Below are 20,885 nucleotides of genomic sequence, written 5' to 3' on the forward strand. Positions count from 1 at the left end.
AGAGAGAGAGAGAGAGAGAGAGAGAGAGAGAGAGAGAGAGAGAGAGAGAGAGAGAGAGAGAGAGAGAGAGAGAGAGAGAGAGAGAGAGAGAGATGCAACTGGCAGGCAGAGAGAGGGAGGATGGATGAACGGGAATGAAGGGAGGATGACAATCCATCACGGCCAACATGAATTAAGTCCACATTTGTAACGACAAATGTCGATTGGAAACTATAGAGAGCAGGAGAGACAAATGGACCAATCAGCGGGCAGCAAGTTCGCAAGTGATGATGTCATAGCGTAATTGAGTAGCCAATTTAATAACTGATAAAATGTAGTTTACATGCAAATATGTGTGCTATGAAACCCTAACACTGGTTTAAAACCTGAATTTAACATCTTGACGCTTAAAACCGTTACCCTGGCTTGAAAACCTAACGCAGCTTTGAAATACACAGTTGGTCTTGAAACCCGAATTGAAACTATAATTTAAAAACCCTAAGTCTTATTTCAAACTCTAACACTGGCTCCAAAACACAACTTGAAACTGTAATTTGAAACCCTAACTCAACTGTGAAATGCCCAGTCTGACTTGAAACCCCTAATTGTAATTTTTCAAAGTATTATTTCAAACTATCACTGGCTCAAAACCCGAACTTCAAACCCAATTTAAAAACTCTGAATCATTACCCACGTTTCAAACCCTAATCTTTGATTGAAAACCTTAGCCGGGCATGAAACTCTTAACTCATTCACATCCAAAAACGTATGAATACGTTTTTTAATACTTTGTCCTTCACTCCCAAAAAACGTATTCATATGTTTTTTTGTTTTTTTGTTTGTTTTTATGCTAGAGCATACAGAAAGATTTGTTACAGCTTCTGACATGAAGAGGTGGCTTAAATCAATGGTAGTTGTTCCCAAAAAATGGCCAGCAGTTGGCAGCAGAGTATAAAAGATCAGCCAGGGCCATGTTGCAACAAGCTCTTTTTGACAGTGTTTTCAACAGGTTTGTGAGTAATGATGAAACTATATTCTTATGCTAATTGCTACAAAACGGAAACAGATACAAATGTACTTTTTTTCCCTGATGAAAGAACAGACTCATTTTTATTTTGGTAGGTTCCATGTTTTCAAAGCAATAGAACAGAATATTCTTTGGACCTTGCAAAATCATTCAAAATCCAGTAAAACAGCCGGGAGCAAAGGGGGGTGATGTCAGTGAAAATGGCTGTGAGGGAATGAGTTAACTTCAAACCCTAATATAACTATACCCAATATTGTCACAAAAATGACAAACTGACAATAATGTCAGCGTCAATTATAATCTAAAAATAATAATACAAAAAAAAAAACACACACGAATATATTATTTGTGTCTGTAGTTAAACAGATCACAGCAAATGCAAGGTTCAACTCAACATATCACTGCCCCCTGGAGCACCGGAGTAGAATGACATGGACCACCACAATTTTTTATTTTTTTTTTGGTGTCGTTCCATGAATGATTTTGTCCGCACGAATGTGGGACTGGATGTACCTGAGTTGTCACTATGAGCAACACAGACAAACATGCTCCAAGAATGACGTATTAGTCACATTTGAGGAGATTAGCAGCACACTGACAAAACAGTCAACAACAACAGTCCCGAGAACTCCAACATGAGGATGAGGATGGTGAGGAGGAAGGTTTCCCAGAAGTGACTCAAGCCACGGGCCAGGAAGTTATTGACATATATGGACGTGCTGTTGTTCTGTGGATATGAGTTGCCGTGGCGACCGTGGGCCAGGCTGACACACAAACGCACACACAAAATATTGTTTTACTCCCATTATGGGCACCCACAAGAAGATGTAAAAGAATAACTAATACACAGAAAAATGAGTTTTGCATTTAGTCCAGATTTCGGGACCCACACTAGAAACTACACACACAAACAATCTTGTTTTGCGCCCTTAATGGGCACCTACGGTCGACATATGACGACTTCTTTTGCCTCTTGAGCCTCTGCTGTAGAGCTAGACCGATACGGGTTTTTTTCAGGGCCGATACGATACTGATTATTAGTAGTCAAGGCCACCGATAACCCATATTTGAGCCGAAATTCATTTTCACTAAAAGGGAAAATATTGGCATTAAAAATAAAAAATAAAAACGGCAGCTTTTTTCTTCTTTTTTTTTTTAAACAGATGTTTATTGAACAACGTTCAGTGTTCATTAAAACATTGTAGTTTAAAAAAAAAAAAGTCTTAGTCAATACACATCTTTGTTTTACAAATCTAACAAAAACTTCTGGAATCTTCCAGTGGCAGTAGCATGTCTTCAAAAGTCAAATAAAATCTTCACTAAATAGCTCCCTATTGTCTGCTACAGAGGGCAGCGCGGTCGAGTCCAGGCTCCGGCCTTCCTGGGTGGAGGTTGCATGTTCTCCCCATGACCGCGTGGGTCTTCTGCGGGTACTCCGGTCTCCTCCCACATTCCAAAGACATGCATGGCAGGTCAATTGGGCGCTCTGAATTGTCCCTTCGGTGTGCTTGTGCGTATGGATGGTTGTTCGTCTCTGTGTGCCCTGAGGTTGGCTGGCAACCAGTCCAGGGTGTCCCCCGCCTACTGCCCAGAGCCAGCTGAGAGAGGCTCCAGCACCCCCCGCGACCCTTGTGAGGAATAAGTGGTCAAGAAAATGGATGGATGGATGGATGGATGGATGGTACCCTGATTTTTTATTTTTTTTTCCCCTGAACACTTTTTAAAAAGGATCCATTTATCGGCTGTATGATTCTTCAAAATGGCCGATGCCAATATTGGTCAAAATGCTAAATATCGGCCCAGCCGATAATCGGTCTATCCCTAATCTATTGTATATCCCACAAATACGTGAAAACAAGAATTTACACGCACACACGCAATTTTGTTTTACTACCGTTATGGGCACCCACAGTGGACATGATGCCTTCCTTTTACCCTTTAGCATCACTTGTGACTCACTCATTGAATCCCACGTGTAGATGAAAAGAAGAATTTACACACACACGGTCTTGTTTTACTCCACTAACATGGAAAGAGTGCAGGATTTGAACCCCACCAGTATATAAAAAGAAAAACTGTCTCTCTCACACGCACACAAAATCTTGTTTTAACCCTTCACGGGCACCCACAGTGGACATAATTTTGTCCTTTATGATGTGAGTCACTCAACAGACCCCACAAGTCCATGAAAACAAGAATATTCTCACACAAACACACACGCACGTTCTCATTAGCTTCGGTGAGCCGCCAGCCACATCAGATGGTGTTATGACTCACTCCCGTAACCTTTCCCCCCCCCCATCTCCAAAAGCATCTCGCCTCAACCCAGACACAACGATATGGCGAGGACGTCGACGCTCCAGACGGTCCGCTTTGGCGCGTCGAGTGCTCGTCGCACAAGCTGCGGCGGGCTGCCGCCAACAGAACAATTGGCTTACAAACGGCGTCCGTCCAACAAATACCCATGATGCACTTTTCATGCTTGCGACTTTCCGCAGCTGCAGGATTGAGTCAGCAAGCAGGCACCCTTCATTCCCCGTTTGCCTTTTTCTTCCCCCCTCTGGATATCATTTAAATGTGAATTATGCATGATGACACGCACGCGCGCACGGACGCACAATATGCCCCCCTGCAGTGGCAGTGTGTTTGTTCACACTGTTCCCATGCTTAATGAGTCGCCAGGCAAAAAAAAAGCAACACAACAGGAAGTGCAAACAATCACAATAGTAATATAATCAATCATATTTGTGTGACAATAACTAACAGCAGTTGAAGATGTCATCCAATTTGATAACATTTTCTAAAGCTAGCTAATAGCTAACATGCAGTTGTCAGTATAGTGCGCGATACCACTTGCAATAATAAGCCACAGATAACCAATATTTGGTCAAACACTGTTTCAAAAAACAAAACAAAAAACAAAAAAAACAGAAGGTGAAATAATAATTTTTCAAATGTTCTATTATTTATCTATGTATTTATTTATTTATTTATTTATTTATTTATTTATTTATTTATTTACAAAAAATAAATAAAATGTAATAATTAGTCATACTCTGGAAAAAGTCGTATAAGTGTATAATATTAACTAGGGATGTAACAATATCCAAACATCACGATACGATATTATCACGATATGAAGGTCACGATACGATAATTATCATGATATTGTGGTGGGGTAATATTTAAAAAAGATCACAATATTGTAAAAAAAAAAAAAAAAAAAAAAAAAAAAAAAGCTCATACTAAAAAACAAAAAAGCACAATATTGTGCTTTTGTACATAACAGCAATGCATATCAACCACCTACATTCTCTAAAAACAATATTGAGGCACTTATTTGCTAATGCAAGCACACAGTTAGATTCCCCTTCATCTGACAATTAGCATAGATTTTAAACATAGAAGGCCAAAACATCCCTAATGAAAATTAAATTGCACTAATAAACTCGCCATTAGAGGGTGCTAGAACTGCACAAATGAAAATCAACTTGACTTTTTTCACAGATTGTTCCTTTTAAATATTGTGAACATAACGACGACAATATTGTGGCAGTTTTAATATTACAATATCACGATATTGACCTTATCGTTACATCCCTAATATTAACAACATGTATTTGGATGATTTTTTTTTCTTAAAATTACATGAAATATTTTTTGCATTTACATAATTTGATGTCTACGACTGGCTGGCAACCAGTTCAGGGTGTACTCCACCTACTGCCCAAAGCCAGCTGAGATAGGCTCCAGCACCCCCCGCGACCCTTGTGAGGAATAAGCAGTAAAGAAAATGGATGGATGGATGGGTGGAGGGAAGGATGGATGGATGGATGGATGGATGGATAGATAATTTGTTGTTTTTATTTTTAGATTTTTTTTTATATTTGAAATTTCCACATTTTTTACATATTTGGACTCAAGAAATATCATTTTTTAAAATGTATTTTAGTTTAGGTTTTATATTTGTTTTCACATTTTTGTATAATTAATCGAAAAATAGCACAAGAAAGTGGCAAAGGATTATGAGACTTAATAATAAAAAATAATCAGTGACTTGATGAAAATGACACAGAAAAACAGCAAAAGATGCAATAATTATAATAACAAAAACGTCTTAATTAATATAATAAAATATATTTTCACACCTGGACAAAACTTGACCCAAATTACTCAAAAAATTGCCCCAAATTATTCAAATGATTAATTTCTGTCTTTTTGCCATCAGATCGGTGTTTGTTTTCTTACCGGACGCGGGGGACTTGCTGCGTCGGGTCTGGATCAAAGCCTTGGGGGAACTTCGGATAGATGACATCTTGCCGTAGTTCATCGGACGCATTATGCGCCACTCTGACACACAACACAGTACAACACAATCCATTAGAATGCATTAAGACCATTTACATATATTTATAATCCTTATTTTGACCTTTTGTTGTGGCAAATAAAAAGGGCTAACGATTATAATTGTAATTGTTTTGTTTTGCTGCCATTCGGGTGACATTTAAAAAAAGAAAGGTGTGTGATTAACGAGCCCTCTGTGACATTCGCTGCTCTTTCTTGCACTAGTTAAGGCGACCGCCTCGTTCCCGCTGATTATCGATGAGAGCGCACAAGCACGTGCTTGAGCGTGTGAGGGAAGGATGCTGATTGAGCCTCTGGAAACTGGAGTGGACTAACTCCACTCCAGTGATGAGGGTGAATTCATCCTCTAGCGCTACATTGGCACCCTCGAGTGGTACATGAAAGAATCACCGATTAACTGTTCTACCAATGCATAATTGTGGGAATGCTGAAAGCATCCCATAAATGTTATTCGGATTTTTATTCTCTTCACTTATTTGCCTTGAAATAACTCCCTCATTATACTTCCGATTTACACTGTTCAAATTTCAACTTGCTTAAAAAATTCATGCCTTGCGGGGTATACATAATCTAATTCCACATTACTTACAGTACTAGCACAATTAAATATGAAATATAAACTTTTCTCCATTCATTTTCAATGGGACTGACGTTGAATTTTTTCTAAGTCCCACTTTACATGCCCACTTCCACACATACAATTGATCATGATTACCAGCTCTGATACTGCTCAGTGGTGTACTTGGCTAAGTGCATTGTCCAGTAACCAGGAGGTCCCGGGTTCGAATCCCACCTCTGACTGTGCATTGCAAATATATCCATGGCAATTATGCTTAGTGATATAACTGTATACCAACTGACTATCATATCAGGAAATGCATTACAATTTCACTGAAATGATTAAATACACATTGCCTTTCATCAGATGGCTATTTTTAAAATAAATATGCCATTAGCCATGGAATTTGAACAAGGCAAGTTAGCTCAGTCGTTAGAGCAATTTCTTCCCCCGTGGAGAATCTGGGTTCAAACCCCACTTTGGATGACATTTTAGTACATTCGATGGTTTGATAACAACTGACTATCGTTTCAGGAAATGGATTATAATTTCTCTGAAATGATTAAATGATTGCAGTTCAAGTTGTCTTCTTATTCGTTTATCTTTCAACTTCATTTAAAACTTTGTAATTTACTTCATAAGGATTCAGCTTAGCATTCGGCTATTAGCATTCAGCTTTCAGCATTCCCACACAATTCTTCAGAAATTGCACATGTCTAGTGTGATAGTGTCTTAATTAAAAAAATTAAAAAAAAAATCCAGTCCAGCACATTAATTTAATATAAACATGTCAGTTGTGTTTAACTTTTATGTTAAATGCATTTGCATGTCGTCTTTTATAAGTGTTTTTTCTCCCCCCAAAAATATTTCTGATGGTCCTTAGAGAGGCAACTAGTTGTATTTTGAGTTGTATTACTGTAGGTGTAAAGACTTGAAGAAACTACTTAAAAGTAGGGTTGAAGGGGATGTGTAGTTCAATAATAATCATCAAAAACTAGGCTGAGCTTAACTACTTCCTGTTTTCGGACTTCTTCTCTCAAATGTCATAATAGTGTGCCGCTATCTAGTGGTCAACAACGGAATCACACCAACAGTGTTAAAAAAAAAAAAGTTCAGATTGAAGATGGTTTAGTGTGTATGAAATGATTTATTTAATGATTAGTCATTCATTTTTTAATCTGTATTATACATCATTTTATCAAAATTAACATTTTTATTTTTTTTTAATGAAATTAATTAAATACTGCAGTTAAATGTGTGGTTGTGCAATGAAGTGCCGGTGAGACAACAGTGAATTCTTTTTTCTGGTTAAAAAAAACAACAACAACAACAACAACAACAACAACAACAATTCAAACTAAATATTCCTTTTGGGGAAAAATATGACAAGATCAATCATAATTTTCATAAATAAATAAAGAGATTTTGTTTTAAAGACAGCAATTCACAGTATTGGGTAAATTAGGTTACATATTTCAAAGCATACCGCATTTTTCAAGAATGAATTTGAATTTCTGAAGATTTTTCTTTTCTTTTTTTAAGAAAAAGACGAATAAAAGTCATATCATTAAAGTTTAACGATTAAAGTGGTATTTGTCATGCTAAAATAAAAAAAATAATATTTTTCAAGAACTACTTTTGGCTGGCAACCAGTCCAGGGTGTCCCCCGCCTACTGCCCAGAGCCAGCTGAGCACCCCCCGCGACCCTTGTGAGGAATAAGCGGTCAAGAAAATGGATGGATGGATTTTTCAAGAAAAAAAAAAAAAGACATATATTACAAAAATAATGCTCTATTTTTCAAGATAAAAATTACCAATGTTACACAAATAGTTGTATAAGTTGTACTTTTATTTCCCAAATCATGAAAATATTTATTCTTCAAATAATAAAAATTTCACCTGTCTCATCCAGCATCAGGTCATCTTGGTAGCGCAGCTTTTCGGGTCCACATGCCACAAACACGTCCTCATCGCCGAAAAAGTCCTGCAGACACGTCACCTGCAGGAAAAAAATACATTTCTTAAATATCCATGAGAAATAAAATAAAAAAAGTGACTATTTGTCTGCTTGTTTGCATCAAACAATCGTTTGAGTGATTTTCAAGAAAAAGCTGCAATAAAACAGGAAAGATAAATAATAAAATAAAATGAAAAAAAAACAGGAGTCCATAGAAAAGGCATCACAATGAGAGCTGTTTCTAATATTTTGCTCAATAAGCTAAAAATATCATTTGGACTTACACACTACAAAAGTATTGGGACATTCTACCATTAATTGGTGGTTAGTTGCAATTTTGCCCATTTCTGCTACTGTTTGAAACATCAGAAGAGAAAAGTGGTCGATTCATTTCCACATATAAATTAGACGTTATACAACACATGGCAACTGTCTTGGCGCAAGGAAGCCACAAGGTGGCAATGTTGGACAGCAGTGATAAAAAGTGTCTGAAAGCAGCCCTCAGAAAGCAACAGAGCAGGATTACTTGTATTTGCTTTCACTTTCGCAACATGTCAATCATGAGTACACCCACTAAAAAGGCTCAAGAAACCACGCCCATTTTAAAGTCATTTTGGTAATTTCCAGTGGTATTTCACAGAGAGATATGTCAGAAAGATTTTGTCCAATGCACACCAAATTTCATCCTCTTTATACAAAACAGATGGCTGACATTAAACGGTGAGGAACTTACGGTCTTTGTTTTTGCATGGCATAAAACAAGATACTACTGAATCAACTGCACCAGTGAGCACGCTCGTTGTTTTCCAGCTGGCCTATTATTTTATTGCCGGGCTGAGTGGGAGTTGAACGTTTGCGAGCTGCTAAATGTAGAGCGCGTGGGAAACGTGCCGAAGGAAACATAATTGCATTTTACAGTTTATGGAGGAAAAGGAAGTCTGCTAAAAGTTCTGGTGAAGAGCTGGAGGCCAGGGGAGCTGGCCGTGGTGCTGAATTCATTTGCCTAGCTTGCTGACAAACACAAACTCACAAAGTTTCCGAATTGTTTTGACTTCTACAATTTGAAGCGAACTTGTCCACATTATTATTCAAGCGTACGTTGTTACCACATTGAGGGCACTGACCAGTCAAATTCCAAAAAAAGAAAAGGTGACAAAAAGAATAGCATAAAAAGCTACAATGTTATAAAAGTTCCATAAGGACAAAAAATGTATAAGTAAAACAAGTTAGTACGCCAAAAACGTTGCATAAATGTAACACATTTATTTTGAGAAGAAAAAAAAAAAAAAAGAAAAAAATCTTTAAAAAGTTGCAGATTGTAAGCAAAGTAAAAAAAAAAAAAAAACTTCAAAAATTAAAAAAAGAAGAAGAATTGATATATAATAAAAAATGGTGAAAATAAATTAACTTTAAAAATGTAAAATAAATAAATAAATAAATGAATAAATAAAGACATACATTAAATACATTTTTCTCACACAATTTTCATATAGTACATAAAAAGTTACAAAGGTTAAAAAGAAAAAAATTATAGGAAAAAAAGACTTCCCCTTAATTGAGAACATGTTCTGAAAGTGTAAAAAAAATGTTACAAAAGTAAAAAAAATAAAAATAAAAAAAAATAATAAAAAATTTAAATGTGCATTTAAAAAGTCAGAAAAAAATGATTTAAAAAAATTGACAAAAAGTGAAACAGAACAATTCATGAACACGAAAAAAACATCCAAACGAACAAAAGATTGCTTAAAAAGAAAAAGTAAAGTAAAACACAACAAACAAAACAAAAGTTTGAAGTTTTAAAGAGCAAGTTGTGATGATCCTGAACAACCCTTGTGGGGCGAACTCCCAATATGACCTCCATCTTGCACAGGACAGGACCAATTGCGAACCAACAGACGGTGCCAGCGTTAACTGAGGTCACCTGAACGCACCGCCGGCAGATTGCGTAATCATCTTATGCAACATTTCTTTTCCCCTTCTTCTTCAACTTTGATGTTTTTCACGCAGGCGTGCGACAAAAGTGACAAATAGGACGTTGTATCCCACAATGCATTGTTTTGTCCTTAGGCTGCACCTCCACCACCCCCTTTATTGTCTCCTCAGCTTGATGACCCCGTTTTCTTCTTTGTGGTTGGACACAACATTAGGTACCCCTAAACTACCTTCCCAATGTTATCCTAATGACGCATCCACAGAAGGTAATTATAATTAGAAGCAAAGAGAGCAAATTCATGTTTTAATAGACGTAATGTAAAATCACGCAAGTTATGCAGCTGCACTACAACAAGCTACACACACACACACACGCACACACACACAGAAGTGCTGAGTAACAGTGACTCAGCAGAGCAGCAGGATCCAACGCACTACGGCACCAAATATCAATCATCATCATCAATCATCATCATCATCATCATCATCATCATCCAAATATCAAAGACCAGCTATGCAAAATATTCCGTTCATTTGCATAAATGTTCTTGATGTTGCTTGTGGTCTTTATCTCGTTGATGAGGTTTATTGTCAGGGTCACTGCAGTGCTGGATGCAGAAAGAGGAGGAGGAGAAGGAGGAGGAGGAAGATGATGAGGCAAAAAGAAAGAAAGAACCAGCACTGCAAATCACTTTTACCTGAAAAGTCCAATTACCCCCCCAAAAAACAGTAGGCTACAATATAGTATGTCTACAATGCCTACATGAACCCTAAATGAACTCATTCTGGACGCAAGACAATCTTCATTTTAAAAATTTGTACTGACAAATTCTAACTAGTGATAGACCGATTATCGGCCAGGCCGATTATTGGTGACGATATTTGGCATTTTGACAAATATCGGCATCGGCTTTTTTATGAATCTGAAGGCCGATAAAGCTGGTATCTCACTGAGCAGTGAATACTTGCAACTGTAGCGAATTTGGGTTTTTCATCAGGAACTGTAAGATGTTCACAGAAACACATATGGAACATATTCAGACAATTTTTCACTGTGAAGATCTTTTGAAACGTTTTACAAATTCTAACAAAATCCCCAAATTAGCTTCATTCACATGCATTTGTCACTCAGTGAGATACAGGGAAATTTTCATTTATGGATCTATTTAAATTTCCACTTCATAAAAAAAATAGGAACTCCCTACACTTTTAAATAAATAAATACATAAATCAAGAAATGATGTTGAAATTTTGTTTTAAAAATTTACAGTAGAAATCTTAAGGTATCTATTTATTTTTATTTTTTATTTTTATTTTTTAATTTAGCCCAACACATGCTAATGACCATGAAAGCTCCCTGCAATTTTTGTTATAATTTTTTAAACAAATCTGTCAATATAGTTTTTAGAAAAAAGTTGTTTTTTTTTTTGTTTTTTTTTTATTGTACTGCAAATGAATATCGGCTTGAAATATCTGTTATTGGCCTCCTTGACTACTAATAATCTGTGTCGATATCGGCCTTGAAAAAAAACCACATTGGTCTATCACTAGTTCTAACCTTAAATAAACCCAGTTTAAAACCCTATATGAACCTAGTACTAGAGACCCTTACTTGAACGCGACAATCCTCCAATAAATACTGTATGACCACATAGGTCCTTTTGAAAAGGTGCCAAATTACGACCAAGTGTGACATATTTTAGTTTAGCGACCTAAGCCAGCTGGGATAGGCTCCAGCACCCCCCGCAACCCTTGTGAGGTGCAAACGGTTTTAAGAAAATGGGTGGATGGATGGATGGATGGATGGATGGACCCCTAGCGGCTATGTTAAATAACACAAAAATACTAAAGAGAGTTTTGAACCTGGACCGTCTGGTCCAAAGACGAGTGCTCAGCTCACTGAGCTACAGTACTAGTGATTGTTGTAGTGTTGACTACATGTTTTGTACAACCTCACTGTGCCTTCCTAATCTCAACCATCAGTATCCCATGCAAAGATGTAACATGTACTGTACGTGTACTGTACAACCTCACTGAAAGCCTCATCCTAACCCCAAACATTCCATGACGGCGAATTAACATTATGTCAACACTACATCCATCCATCCATCCATCCATCCATCCATCCATCCAACTTCTTCCGCTTATCCGAGGTCGGGTCGCGGGGGCAGCAGCTTTAGGAGGGAAACCCAGACCTCCCTCTCCCCAGCCACTTCAACCAGCTCCTCCGACGGGATCCCAAGGCGTTCCCAGGCGAACCGAGAGACATAGTCTCTCCAGCGTGTCCTGGGTCGTCCCCGGGGCCTTCCGCCGGTGGGACATGCCCGGAACACCTCTGTTAACACTACAAATGAACATAAAGCTTGGTACTGGACAATTAACTCAGTAAGTTGGATGTTTGTCTTTTGCACAGAAGATCCGGGTGCGAGACAGTCTCACTTTTGTATATAACATGGACGAAAGAGGTTGCTAAACTATAAAGTGTAACACTTAATCATATTTTGGTGCATGGTAAAACAACCGAAATGGTCGTTATTGTTGGAGGACTTGTTGACTTGAACCTACTTATACACACTATTTCCGGACTGCTAACAAACCTCATCCTATACCCAACACAAATCTAGTCTAGACCTTTTCATAGTCCAAGGTGGTAAACCAACCCAAGTCTAGACCCTACACTAAATTAGTTGTAGTATGTAAACAAACCCGCCGCCCACCGCCATAGTTGTAATGCAAAAAATAAACTTAGTTTGTTAACCTAAACTAACCTAGCCCGAGGCAATTAACACCTACATAGTTCTACAAAGTAACCAACCAGTCTAAGACGATAAACAAACCTAGTCTGGACCTTGCGCTAACATAGTTCCATACGACAACAAACAAACCTAGTTCCAGCCTGTAAACAATACTAGTTCTAGTTCTGTGTGTGCGCAAACACAGCTTACCACATTATTAATAGTGGAGCCGTGGCTGTGCTCTCTAAGCCACTTAGAGCTTGTCTATCTTCTTGATCACAATCAGCGTCACGCACACACGCACGCAAGAGTACAGTAGAACCCGGCGGCTGTTGCTCGGCAACCATGGCACAAGGAGTGTGCGGTAGGAGGAGGAAGAGGAAGCAGATACCTTCTTGCTCAGGTTACAAGCAGAAATGTGACACCAGGAGCCTCAGAGGGGCGCTAGAGAGCGGAACCTGGGTGGGGGGTTATCGGGATCGGGTTCGAGTGGAAAGTTGTAACCTCTCATCGGCAACTCTATTTAGCGTCTTGGAAAATGTAGCATATTTGAAAAGTTTCAGTTAGGAAAGTGTATTTAATAGGCATGTCTGTCACGAGTAGACCCACAAAAAAGTCTCAGAAAGATACAGGAAGTCTGCCATTTTGATTTGAAGTGGCCATTTTAGGGTCAACAAACTCCCCAAGGTCACTGTTTGACCAAAGTGTTTCAAATGTTCCGCTCTAAAAGACAGTTTCACTTAGCAACATGAAATTTGGAAGACATCTTTAGTGTATGTAGAGCCACAAAAAAAAAAAAAAAAGTCTTAAAAAGCCACGCCCCAAAAGGCACAGGAAGCCAGACATTTTGGTTTGAGGCCGCCATTACAGCTCATGACCAAATGTTTGACAAATTGAGCACCTGAAGAAGTTTCACTTTGCATTATGGAATTTTTGTAGACATGTCAATCATGAGCAGACCCACAAAAACAGCCTCAAGAAGCATGCCTGAAAAGACACAGGAAGTTAGCTAATTTGGTTTGAAGCAGCCATTTTATTGTCAACATCTCGAGTCCACAAGGTCCTGTAAGCTCTTGACCAAAATGTTTCAAAAACTCAACCACCATAGCCATTTTTACTGAGCAACATGAAGAAGACGTCTTGGATGAGTAGATTCACAAAAAAGTATCAAAAAGCCACACCCCAAAAAGCACAGGAAGTCAGACATTTTTGTTTGAGGCCGCCATTACAGATCGTGACCAAATGTTTTAAAATTCAGCATCTGAAAATCATGAGCAGACCCACAAAAACAGTCTCCAAAAGCCACGCCCTGTAAAGCACAGGAAGTCAGCCATTTTGGTTTGATGCCATTAAAGCTTGTGACCAAATGTTTTACAAATTCAGCACCTGAAGACAGTTTCACTTCGTAATGTGGAATTTTGTAGACATGCCAATCATGAGCAGACCCACAAAAACTGCCAAGAAGCATGCCTGAAAAGACACTGGAAGTGCGCTAATTTGGTTTGAAGCAGCTATTTTATTGTCAACATCTCGAGTCCACAAGGTCCTGTAAGCTCTTGACCAAAATGCTTCAAAAACTCAGCCACCATCGCCAATTTCACTTAGCAACAAGAAATATGGAACATGTCAAGCATGAGTAGATCCACAAAAAAAAAAAAAAAAAAGTCTCAAAAAGCCACGCCCCCGAAAAGCACAGGAAGTCAGCCATTTTGGTTTGAAGCCATTACAGCTTGTGACCAAATGTTTTACAAATTCAGCAGCTGAAGACAATTTCACTTTTTTTTGTAGACATGCCAATCATGAGCAGACCCACAAAAAAGTCTCAAGAAGCATGCCTGAAAAGACACAGGAAGTCAGCTAATTTGGCTTGAAGCAGCCATTTCGTTTCCAAAATCTACCAGTTTAGCTCTAGACCAAATATTTTCAAAATTCTTCCCCTGAAGTCAATTTCACTTACTAACATGAAATTTGGTAGACATATGTATCACAATCAGACCAACAAAAAAGAAGCCATGCCCGAAAGACACCACAAGTCAGCCATTTTGGCTTGAAGCGGCCATTTAATGTCAACATCTTGAGTCTACAAGGTCCTGTAAGCTCTTGATCAAAGTGTTTCAAAAACTCAGCCCCCATAGTCTTATTTCACTGAGCAACAAGAAATTTGGTAGGCAAAAGTAGACCCACAAAAAAGCCTTGGCCATTTCATTTTCAAAAACTACCATTTTAGCTCTAGAGAGTCAAATATTTCCAAAATTCCGTTTCACTTAGCACCATAAAATTTGGTAGACATATCTATCATGAGCAGACCCACAAAAAAAGTCTCAAGAAGCCATACCCGAAAAGACACATCAAGTCAGCCATTTTGGTTTGAAGCGGCCATCTTAATGTCAACATTGAAGCCAATTTCACTTAGCCACATAACATCTGGTCCAAACTTCTAGCTGCACGGAAAGTTGGTAGGCTCATTTCTCACGAGCAGAACCACAAAAAAAAATAAAAATCTCAATCGAGCCTTCCCGCTCTTGTGTGTGTCCTCATTAAAAGAGGTTAATGAGCGCATTGAGATGAGTGAGCCGTTTTGGTGTTCGGACGTCATCTCGCTTTCTCTCTTTGGACTCGTCGGTTCTGTCGGGACGCCGCGTCACAACCGGCAACCTAGAAACCTACTTCTGACACGCGCACGCACATAAAGTAACCCAATCTGGGTGTGCACTCGGGTAATTACTTTTACACACCGTTGATGTTCAATAAGGCGTCGTCAATGTTTTACCCGGCTGTCAAATATTTGACTGATGATGACATCGAGTAGAAGTGTGAAAATGATTTGGCATAAGCCATGAAAGGGTCTACAATCATTTTTTTTTCCTTCTTCCCCATAAGCCAGCCTGTTTTAGTCGTGATTACAACACAGATTAAGCGCATTTCACTGAGGTTTAAACTAATCTCCGATTTGTCCGCTGTGCTTTCGTGATCTTTAATATTCGTTAAGTTTGAGAAAGGGAAAAAAAAAAGAAAAGTGCACCACCGACCCGGCTGGTTCGCGTGTTGCCATGCCCGCGGGCTCAATCGATTGAGTGGCTAAAAATAGCGTTGCCATAATAGCCTTACTTGCAGAAAGAGAGGAGGGGAGTTTATTGTGTAATCTCCCAGACAACCGTAACCCGTGGCAACTGGAGAGCCAGCAGACCTTGGGAGGAAAAGTGAGACTTGAAATTTCGTGTAGGAGGATTCTCAAAGAGAAATTAATTCTTTTTTTATTTTTATTTTATTTTTTAAGAAGTGTAGATCCGATCAGGAATCTGGAACGACGCCCTGCTGGGTTAATCATGGACGATCGTTAAATGGATTGCGCGAGGTCAGACGGGATGCGACGCCCGTCAGCGTTAGCGGCGAGAGGCGCACAAAATAACGAGGAATGCTATCAGAATAAAGTCGGATTTTGACAACAAAAAAGTCAAAATATTTTTGAGAGTCAAGCCTGGATTTAAGAAAATAAATAAATAAAATAAGCGGTGAAATTATAGTTTTATTTTAACAAATAGAAAGTCTTTAAATTCTAATGTAAAAATCTCCTGAAAAAAAGAATCGTCCAAGTGAAGGCCCGCTGGCTGACCGTCATGTACATGCCAAAGCAACAGGTGGCGCTATAAGACAATACTGCAAGGTAACCAATGGAGCTCCTTTACCATGTTTCACTTTACAGGATTATCTTCCCTATTTTTTCATAGAAATCCATCGACTTGAATGAATGAACGGCACAGCTGAGCGGGTGGGCGGACCTTGAAGGGCCCGTGACTCAGACGCATGCACGCCGTGATGCTACTTGGATCTTATGCGGCGTGGGCGACCACAACAGGGCACACACACATCATTCATTGCTCTCTCTGCACTATGGAATGCAAATACGATCTTCATTCACAAAAGTTTCAATGCGCTATTAAAAGTTATGAACGAAACCAAAAATTACTATTTGACTACAATTTTCATGACTGTGAATTATTTTCAGTCCTCATTTCCATTGTGCGCAGCTGGTAGTACATAACGTGTCTGTGTATGACTAAGGGTGCCATATAGTTTTGTTTTGTCTTTTTAACTGTGTGTGGATTATTTCGACTGGCTGTGTTTATTTCTATTGTGCAAGGTAGCTGTTTAAAACAATCATATTATAATAATTCTGTGACACGTCTCCATGTGTGACCAAGCATATTATGGACTTTTTTTTTTTTTTTTTTTTACTGTGGATTATTTCAAATGATTCTGTTTATTTCTATTGTGCAGGATGGCAGATATCAGGAATAAGTGGAGAGAAGAGTGATCACACATTATTGTCGATATTGCACACGTATCATAACCAAGCATAAAATTGACTTTTATTTGTTTGTTTCTTTACTGTGGATTATTTTGAGTGGTCATATTTATTTATATTGTGCAAGACAGTAGTTATCATTCATGTATAATACTCAACTCAACTCAGTTACAATCAGATAAGATAAAATATAATGAAAGTGAGCCAGGGTTGCTTTTTTTTTCTGTGGATGATTTTGAGTGGTCATGTTGATTTCTATTGTGCAAGTAGATGGTTAGCATGAATAGCTCGCTGGTAAGGAAGAATGACACTGATGTTTATTTTTCCATATGTGACTGTAGATTATTTTGAGTTCATGAATATGACTGTTGGAGCCATTACCGCGAAGGGGACTTGGAATTAATAAGTTAATGAATTTGTCAAGAGATTAAGTTGAAATAAGCATTTATCCAAGTTGTAACTTTGTGTTAGTTCTGCTTTGTTTTGAAGGTTTGACCATAGTGGTAATTCTATGTTAGTATGCCCCCACTGGCCAGGTATGGCTACTGCATTTAGATGTGCACTTCCTGCTGGGTAAAAGGCTTAAAAGCAAGATGGCTGCCTTAGCTCTGGTTGGTGTGTATGTGTGTGTGTGTGTGTGTGTGTGAGGGAAGACAAGCTAGGTAGGCCTCTCGGCTTGATAAGGTTTTTCAAGCATTAGTCGCATTAGTTGCATTAGTCGTATTAGTTGTATTAGTCGTATTATTATTTTACTATCATTTGATATCCTGTAATATTTCAAGCCAAAGGATTAGTATTGTATACATATCACCTCTTCAAAACTACCAAACATCCATAACCCGGTTCCTGACATCATCGCCTGACCAAACAATTGGTGAGTCAATGCATTGAAGCCCTGCTGAGACCTGCACTTGTCTTTCAATTAAGAACATTAGAAACCTAAGAAAAATGGCACAAACAATGACAAAAAGAAATAAGTAAAATAATCAATTGTACATTGTTTTGTGCAGATATCAGAAATAAGTGGAGAGAGGAGTGATCAGAAATGATTGGCGATATTGCACAGGTATCATAACCAAACGTTACATAACCAAGCGTGATTTCTATTGGGCAAGTAGATGGTTAGCATGAATAGCTAGCTGGTAAGGAAGAATGACACTAATCTTTATTTTTCCATATGTGACACTAGATTATTTTGAGCTCCTGAATATGATCAAAAATATGAGTAAAATCATCAATAGTAAAAAATTTTAATTGAGCAATAGGTCAATGAATTATAATGCACCCATGCACAGATAAAGAAGCTAAAGAATATATGTCTGTGAGTTCTTTTACAGCATTTGTCCATGTAGTGCACCACCGTTTGTGTTCAAAATCACACATCTGAAAGCATTAAACTGAGCTAATCGTTAGCGTACCGCTTTGTACCGCCTTTTGCATCGTTAGCGTTTGACTCACCAGCTTCCCCTCCAGCGTGTAGATCTTCTTGACCACTCCGGAGTCCAGCTTGATGGCGTCCGTGATGTCTGTGAGCACCTGCTCGTATGAGTGTGCCGTCTTCTTGTTGAGCAGAACCCGGACCGCCTTGCGGGGCTTCATGCCGCTGCGCACCACCGTCACCAGCTTGGGCCGAACGAAGTCCTTGTTCTCGCGGCTCTCGGGCAGCCCGCCGCCGCCCATCCCCGGGGGGCCCACCTTGGCGCTGGCCAGCGAAGGGGGCCCGCGGGACGAGGCGGCACCTGACGCCTTGACGTTCACCGACCAGTTGGGGCTGACGTTTTTGGTGTAGTCCACCTTTTTGTAAGCTTCCACAGAACTGCATACGTAGCTTTCACCTGGAGGGGGCGTCAGATGGTTCATGGTGAGTGACATCATGGACAGAGGGGCTCTGACGTCATAGCATTTTACAAATTACTCTCCGTCAAGTAAAGTAGTGCAATACTGCTCATAGACACTAGGGTGGTTGTTTAAATCATATTTGCAGATTATGCAAAGTTGTCATTTAGTATTTGAGTTTTTTCTTCAAACTATTTTTTTTATTTTATTAATTTATGGTATTTGTTAATTGAGGTGTTATAAATAATAACTATTAAAATATTGATGAAATAAATCATTTTACATACATACGCAAATATGTTTAAATTTTATTTTATTCTGCAGTTGGGTAATTAATTGTAAGTAATCTATTATATTGTTTCATTGGATTCAATAATTGGTCAATTAAATGAATTATAAGTATCAAAATAAAAAAAATGAGTGTGAGATATTTTTTAAAGAACTACAGAAAATGATAAATAGGAGCAAAATAATGAATTTACATTTTTAATCTAATGATGAATTATAATTAAATTAAACAAAATCAACACAATTTTAAAATAAGCATTAATTATTTTTTTTATTAAAATAAAGTACTTTGAAAACAAAAATAAGTAAAAATATTAAAATTGTCCAAAATTTAAATGATTAAATATTAGTATAATTTGAATTGGTATTATTATTAAGACAGTTTGAAATAAAAATAAAAAAATGCAAGAGAAAGAGTCAAAAAAAAAAAAGAGAGAGAGAGAGAGCAAAGAAATGGTGAACTAAAAACTTATTATTTCCAACATGACAAGTCGTGGAAAATAAATTTTAATTTCAGTTTTATTTTTAATGATTTTAACTTTAAATGAAGCTAATGAATTTATCGGCAAGTTAATGATACTTAAAAAAAATTTTTTTAAATGTTTTTATCCTCAGCGGCCATTTTGCCTTGTACCGCACTTGCTGTCGACAGAAAATGACGTGACCAAACCCAGAAAACTGGTGAGCCATGTCGGTCATTACTGTCAAATACACAAAATACTGTTCACTTTTTAAAAAAAAAAATGCCCTATGTGTTGTAAAAATAAAAGTTTGCTTTCAAGGCCCAAAAGTTGACCTCTCCGTGCCTGTTTCTGACTAACCTTCGACCAGCTGTTCGATGCTGCCGACGCGTCCGGATCCGTCCAGCGTGTAGATGGTGCGCACACCCTGCGGCAGGTTGACGTTGTCCGAGAGGGCTCGCGTCAGGTCGGCCAGTAGCGCGTCGAACGTGCGGAAGCGGTCGGCCGACACGGCGTACACGATGCCGTGGAAGAAGCGGTCGCCGTTGCGGTAGAAGCGAACCTTCTTGGCGCGCTTCTCGGCGCTCAGGGCCTTCAGGCTGCGCGGCGCCCGGAACAGGCTGCAGTGCGCGCTGTGCGAAGGGCTCTGCACGCCGTTGACGCGCGCCGGGGCGGCCGCCGATCCAGATCCCGACCCGGCCCGGCCGCCGCCGTGGCGCTGAGCGCGGTCGTCGAAGTGCTCCATGTCCGTGATGTGGCAGCCTGGCGGCACCACCAGCACCACCGCGGTACTGTCTGCCACACACGCGCACACACAAAAGTTGTGAAAGCAAAACAAGAAGCGAGCAGGCGCGCGTCCCGGATTAGAACCCTAATGACAGATTAAGTCTAATCCCGGGTGGACTGGCAACAAGCATGCATGCGTGGCTAGATGGATGGAGAGACCGCACTCGCCGATCGATATAGCACAGCGACATCCCATAATGCTCGTCAATGACTTACCGACGCGAGAGCTGAGCGCCTCTGTCACCTCCAGGCTGGCCGATGGTCCACACACACAAAAAAAGGAGAAAGTCAGCAAAAGTTTTGGGACAGCGGAGCCCCGTGCAGCCGTCGCGATTGAAAGAAGAATCAGAAGATGAGCAGCGCACGAACTAAGTAGCAGATGCACTTTCCTCCCCCTCCTCTTCAGAAACGTCACTCGTGTCGTGATTGCCATTCAACACACACGCACAAAATGAGACGCGCACACACACATTCAACACAATACACGCAGTTAGAAAGACAGACACACAAAATGAGAAAATGAGACACAAAACATTTAGAAAACGCAAAAGACATATACGTACTATACACAAATAATACGCACACGCCTGATGGCCTTAAAAAAAAAAGACACTTGACGCTGTTTATTGGCCTTAATTCCCAGTTGGCGTTAAC

At 39.1% G+C, this 20,885-nt stretch overlaps 1 protein-coding gene across 2 annotated transcripts in view; it reads right to left on the reverse strand.

Annotated features, from left to right (window-relative positions):
* Positions 1-20,816, reverse strand: part of dclk1a (doublecortin-like kinase 1a) — a 37,974-nt gene extending 17,158 nt beyond the window's left edge. For both annotated transcript variants that reach the window (XM_077505884.1, XM_077505885.1), the window contains exons 1-5: positions 20,448-20,816; positions 19,806-20,240; positions 18,319-18,695; positions 7,830-7,929; positions 5,255-5,356 (exon numbers count right to left, since the gene is read on the reverse strand). In XM_077505884.1, the coding sequence (XP_077362010.1) occupies positions 5,255-5,356; positions 7,830-7,929; positions 18,319-18,695; positions 19,806-20,240; positions 20,448-20,664 (1,231 nt within the window). In that variant the 5' untranslated portion in view covers positions 20,665-20,816. The remainder of the gene's footprint in view (positions 1-5,254; positions 5,357-7,829; positions 7,930-18,318; positions 18,696-19,805; positions 20,241-20,447) is intronic.
* Between the last annotated feature and the right edge of the window lie 69 nt (positions 20,817-20,885).

Source organism: Festucalex cinctus, chromosome 18 (genome assembly GCF_051991245.1).
Source record: "Festucalex cinctus isolate MCC-2025b chromosome 18, RoL_Fcin_1.0, whole genome shotgun sequence".
NCBI classification, from domain to species: Eukaryota; Metazoa; Chordata; class Actinopteri; order Syngnathiformes; family Syngnathidae; genus Festucalex; species Festucalex cinctus.